Source organism: Cheilinus undulatus, linkage group 11 (assembly GCF_018320785.1).
Source record: "Cheilinus undulatus linkage group 11, ASM1832078v1, whole genome shotgun sequence".
In the NCBI taxonomy this organism is placed as follows: domain Eukaryota; kingdom Metazoa; phylum Chordata; class Actinopteri; order Labriformes; family Labridae; genus Cheilinus; species Cheilinus undulatus.
In genome coordinates, this window is record NC_054875.1 from 16,888,100 (window position 1) to 16,894,099 (window position 6,000).

The window sequence follows — 6,000 nt, forward strand, 5'->3', positions numbered from 1 at the left end:
TCTCTGTTGCTTGCATTGAGATGGTACAGGTAGATGAAAAGGCATGAGGAGTGTTGGAAATTTCCTTCATTTTCCTTTCACATAAATTAAACAAGCTTATTAAATTGCTTTACAAAGTGGAAATGGAAATGCATTAATATCCATAACTGTGTTTGAAATGCCATGTTCGATTTGTTCCAACATGGAGGCAAAACTGTTCAGTTCAGAGGTGTCAATACAAAGCACTGCACTTTCATTTGTATATGTTCCAAATAAATTGGCAAATGTCATGCTATTTACACAAGGGGCCTGAAATTCACAAGGCAGAGAATTTAAATTTTTGAAGATGGCGTGTAGACAGCAAATGGTGAAATGTCTGATGCTTGCATACTTTTAGCATCTTTTGTTAAAAAAAAAAAAAAAAAGACTAGTGGGATTACTTTGTTCTACCAAAGAGAGACAGAATGTGCCAAAGCATTTTTTTCCAAGTTGTTATCATGATGTCAGATGAATGTGAATCTGGTGATGTTGGTGAATGAATTCCATCCTCTTTAAGTAGTTTGGTACATTAACCTAGCCTGGAAAAGGCTATTTTTATTGGTGTGTTACTGGTATTCTAACAGTGACAGCTGAACCAATGAGATTTATTATAGATTAGATATTCCTTCCAAAACAGATAAAAGATAAAACATTATTGAGCTTGTCAAAGTGAAATTACAACAGGCTCATTTATAATGTTTAGCCCACTCATCTGTTTCCTTTGACAGTTGATGAGTTGAAGAGACCCACAGCATCATTTAAGGCAGAAGAACTTAAGCCTCAGTAGCTCTTAATTTCTTTACCTAAGACCAAAGAAAAAGCAGAAAAAAGTTAATGTATTAACTCACGGTTACGCTTTCCCTCCTCGTCTCCCTCCTCTTCATTCTCTGGGTCAATATCTTCAGCCTGTGTGATCCAGTCCAGGTAGCCTTTCAGGTCTTCCTCTAACTGCTGTTTCTCACGTAGCTTCTGGAAATCTCCCCGAGCCTTTGCCTTCTCTCGCTCTTTGGAAAACTCTCTGAAAAGTTCAGATCCCAGCAATAAAACCTGAGTCCGATCACTGTATCCAAAATCAGAACTACAGTAACATGATCTTTTATTATCAATATCAAAATAAACAAAATGTAGTGAATCATTTCTTTAACACTTGGCTCAAACTGGTTTTGTAGATCAAACAGGTCAAAAAAATCAACTAGTTACAAAAAGTACAATTTTTGTAAAAGAACATTCTTAACAAATAGAGCCAGACTAAAAACTTACCCACTCAAAACACCCAAAACAAGGTTGAGAACAAAAAAGGATCCAAAGATGACCAGACTGACAAAGTAGACCCAAGGCAGCTCAAAGCCCATTGCATCATTCATCTGCATACAGGGACAAGGAGAAGAAGATATAAGCTTTTATTTTTTATTTTTATTTAACCTTTATTTAACCAGATAAAAAACCCATTGAGACCAAAATCTCTTTCACAAGGGTGACCTGGCCAAGAGGTCAGCAGCACACGTCATAATAAAAGCAGCACACTTCATAATAAAAACCTTATTTAAATATCAACTTTGATAGTTTTGAAGATATTCTTCTTTCTTCATGAATTTAAAAGATGCTCAAAGAAGAAAATGCATGCTATTTATTACTATTTATTTGTTACAAAAAAAGAGGAAAGTCCTTTTTTGCCCTTGTTAACAGCCATGTCAAATAACATATCAAGAAATCTTCATAGCTCGCAATTCTTTTTATTCTATTTTGTTTCAACTTACATTCTGGTTTATCAGCTAGCTTCATGATGCTTTGATTCTCTAAGTATCAATTACTCGCTAATTGGCTTGAACCACTGATGGCCACAGCCATTTTTCAGAACATTTTTAGGTAAAATAGCTCAATCCTAAAAGAACCACCACTATACTATTTCAATATTACCTTCATACATAGATTTTTTTCTTTTAACACCACATTACCAGAGCTTGAATGGCTGAACTTGCACTATGGCGCATTTGAATTGTTTTTAGGTTCTAAATTAAGGCACTGGATTTACATGATTGGAATTTGCTCATTCATATACCAGTTTACATGGCTCCATAAAAAAACATCAAAATCTTAAAGTGAAAAATGTGGACTTATCCACCATAATGGGGCCTAATTTTTGCTTTTCTCCTCAAAATTATTTTGATTTGCGGAGAGATTACCCAGTAGAGAACATCTGTCCAGCCCTCCATGGTGATGCACTGGAACACAGTAAGCATGGCAAACAGAAAGTTGTCAAAGTTGGTGATGCCATTGTTGGGGCCTTGCCAACCTTCTCTACAAACTGTGCCATTGGGTGGGCAACGACGGCCATGACCTGATACTGAACATGGAGAGGATTCTTCTTCCCAAAGAGCACCTTGGGGGCACAGAATAAAAACAGTGCTGTTGTTTTACTTAAATGTATCTAAAAAAATAAAAATAAATTTCAACACTGAAACTATTATCTACTGTATGGCTCAGAACATTTCACAAGTGTCCGCTAGTGAGTATAGTGTTATAAAAAATGAGTTGTTTCTTTTGTAAAGTTGTGAAGTCAACAGAAAACACTGCTTGAATGCAGACAGATTTAAAATACACTTTAAAGCCTAACAAATCTCTCAGCAATTTGGCAAATACTTTCTATTCACTAGAGAAGTTTCTTTGAGGTACATTTAACATGTTAGAACTAAGTGGGTTACTGGTCAGTCAATGTCTTCATAATGGACTTTATAAGTGGATTCTGCACTACCATACCTGTTTTTAAAACATAGCATGTTGCATGCATTTTGCCAATGAAGAGCTCCAGGCCAATGACGGCATAGATGATAATGACGAATAGGACTAGCAGGGCAATGTGAAGCAGGGGAACCATGGCTTTAATAATGGAGTTTAGAACCACCTGCAAACCTGCAAACACACAGAAGTCAGGTTGTTAGGCAACAAAACCTCACAGACAACGAAATACATGTGTACCTGGGGTTTTGGAATTTCCTCTTGTGGGACTAATAAAGGAATATCTTATCTTTCACCACTCAGTATGCCACGCATATAAGACAAGCAGCAAGAGAACACTTAAATTTGTCTTAAACATTTCTGCTAAATATTTTTTAGAAAATGGTCTGGCTGGTTAGCACATCAGATATTGGTATGTGGTCAGACATAGAAAAAATGTTACAGTTAGGAGCCTTTAAACTCTGTTTATCTTTGTATAGATTTTTTAGTAATCTTTTACAATATCACATACAAACACAGGCAGCAGAACAAATAAAATAAAATAAATATACCCATATACTTAAAAATGAACTTAAAGAAGTACTTCCACGTATCATAATAGCATCCACTTTTGTAATAGTATAGTAATAGTATTCAGAGGTGGGAAGAGTAACTGTCTACTGTACTGGAGTAAAATAAAGTTACTCTGGGTAAATTTTAAGAAAAGTAAATGTATTGGTCTATGAATTTACTCAAGTTAAAAATATTCAATTCAAAGTTTACTCTAAATTAAAAAAAAACACTAAAAAACATCAGGAAGCTGAGCTTTTTAGAAAAAGTATAAGCCCCAGGGCCCAACTTTACTTTAATGCAGCCCTGGCGCTAGTAGCTGCTGAGGAGTTGTACGGTAAAACATAATCTCTTCTTATCGGCAAGAACAACAACAGAATTCAGGTGAAATGACACCTATATAATCTATATAATCATATAAATAATTATATAATGAAAAAAAAAACAAAAAAGAGAAGATTCATTCTCTTGCTACATGCTACTTTGTTGTCAATAGAGTTGGAATAAGTACAAAAGTATTGTACTCAAGTAAAAGTACAGTTACTCTGGATAAACCTCACTCAAGTAGAAGTAAAAGTATTGATTTCAAAATGTACTCAAAAAAGTGTAAAGTTTGGTGGAAGGGAGATTATGGTGTGGGGCTGTTTTTCAGGAGCTGGCCTTGGCCCCCTGGTTCCAGTGAAAGGAACTCTGAATGCTTCAGCATACCAAGAGATTTTGGACAATTCCATGCTCCCAACTTTGTGGTAACAGTTTGGGGATGGCCCCTTCCTGTTCCAACATGACTGTGCACCAGTGCACAAAGCAAGGTCCACAAAGACATGGATGAGAGAGTTTGGTGTGGATGAACTTGACTGGCCTGCACAGAGTCCTGACCTCAACCCGACAGAACACCTTTGGGATGAATTAGAGCGGAGACTGAGAGCCAGGCCTTCTCGTCCAACATCAGTGTGTGACCTCACAAATGCGCTTCTGGAAGAATGGTCAAAAATTCCCATAAACACACTCCTAAACCTTGTGGAAAGCCTTACCAGAGGAGTTGAAGCTGTTATAGCTGCAAAGGAGGACCGATGTCATATTAGACCCAATGGACTGAGAATGGGATGTCACTGAAGTTCATATGAAAGTCAAGGCAGGTGAGCGAATACTTTTGGCAATATAGTGTATGTTTTTGAGTTCTTGGAGGGTAACCACCATATAATAATCATAGATTGAATCTTCTTTGTTTATGTGCTTGCCTTACACTTTTTTATCCATGGGGGATAGTAATGTGAGGGCTGAGAAGGAAATATAATACTGTGAAATCGAATTGAATCGAATCGCCCTGCCAGCATTACGTTTTCATTAAGCCAGATGGGAAAAAAAGGTCTACACTGTGTGACTGAGCTCAGATAGTTGATAAAAATCTAATTCAAATGGTTCTTCTCAATAACCTTTAAATTGGCTCAAGATCAATAAGATGGAATCCCAGTAGTTAACCACCCAAGAGCTTATCAGTAATTAAGAAAAGAGAAATAGAAATCATCTGTTAAGTAAATCTCAATAATTTAAGATTTAACTCACTGGGAACTCCAGAGACAAGGCGAAGGGGTCGTAGAACACGAAAGGCTCGGAGGGCCTTGACATCAAAGCCCCCAGGTTTGCCTCCAGACTGGCCACCAGAGTCAGCGTCTTTGGTTATCATCTCCAGAATCACACTAAACAACCTAGAGGGGGAAAGAGGAAAAGAGGCACAAGGTGAAAAAGTAATAGGACGGAGGAATGAGAAAAAAAAAACAAACAGATAAAATGAAGAAAACAGTGACAGAAATAGTATGAACACAGAGCTACAAAGATGAAAAAAGAGACAATGCACTTTGATCAAAGCAATGTATTTGTCTCTTTACACATGTACCTTTGTGAATGTGTTTGTTTAAATGTATGATTTATATTCTTAATGTCTGTGTATGTTTACTTTTAGTTTGTCACATATCAGTGCAGTTTGAACACCTACCAGGGCCGCGTGGTATATGAATGAGCCATCACTCTCAGACCATATGCTGTGTATATGTGTATTTGTATTTCTGTGAGTGTGTGTTTAAAAACTACCATGCATGCTGTAAATAATAAGCTGTGATCAGTGTGAATGCTGGACACATTAATGCTGCGTTAAAACAATTTGTGTGGCTATGTGTTTGTGAATTAGAGGGACAGTATGAACAACTGTATGAATTTAATGAAAGTATATGTAAATAATGGTATTACTGTGTCCAAGTGGTTGTTTTTGCTGTGACTCGGCATATTTGCCCATATAGTTGTGCTGACTGTGAACTCACCCCACAATGACGATGACAAAGTCAAGCATGTTCCAGCCATTTCTGATGTAGGAGTTTTGATGCATGACCAGGCCATAGGCAATAATCTTCAAAAATGTCTCTATTGTAAAAATGATCAGGAAGGCATATTCTACTGTTTCCTGTAGGGTGGAAAGAAGGTACAAAGAATGACATGGAAAAAGGGGGAGGGGGGTTAAAGAAAAAGGAAAAAGAGAGTTAAAAAACAGTATTTCAGTCAGTTCCTCCAAATGGCATGTTTTGGTCCAGTTGAAGTAGTTTGCCATTGTTGGCCTCAGTCTGAAACAAGAAGGGGCAAAAGGATGAAAATGTGAATATATCAGATTTGAAAACTTCCTGCCAGGACAGAATGTGGGAATTTCAT

At 37.0% G+C, this 6,000-nt stretch overlaps 1 protein-coding gene across 1 annotated transcript in view; it reads right to left on the reverse strand.

The window, feature by feature from the left end:
• Window positions 1–5,743, reverse strand: part of LOC121517267 (voltage-dependent L-type calcium channel subunit alpha-1D-like) — a 53,305-nt gene extending 47,562 nt beyond the window's left edge. The window contains exons 1-6 of the mRNA XM_041798914.1: window positions 5,619–5,743; window positions 4,867–5,009; window positions 2,763–2,928; window positions 2,202–2,403; window positions 1,279–1,382; window positions 867–1,036 (exon numbers count right to left, since the gene is read on the reverse strand). Coding sequence (XP_041654848.1) covers window positions 867–1,036; window positions 1,279–1,382; window positions 2,202–2,403; window positions 2,763–2,928; window positions 4,867–5,009; window positions 5,619–5,683 — 850 coding nt within the window. The 5' untranslated portion in view covers window positions 5,684–5,743. The remainder of the gene's footprint in view (window positions 1–866; window positions 1,037–1,278; window positions 1,383–2,201; window positions 2,404–2,762; window positions 2,929–4,866; window positions 5,010–5,618) is intronic.
• Window positions 5,744–6,000: the final 257 nt, after the last annotated feature.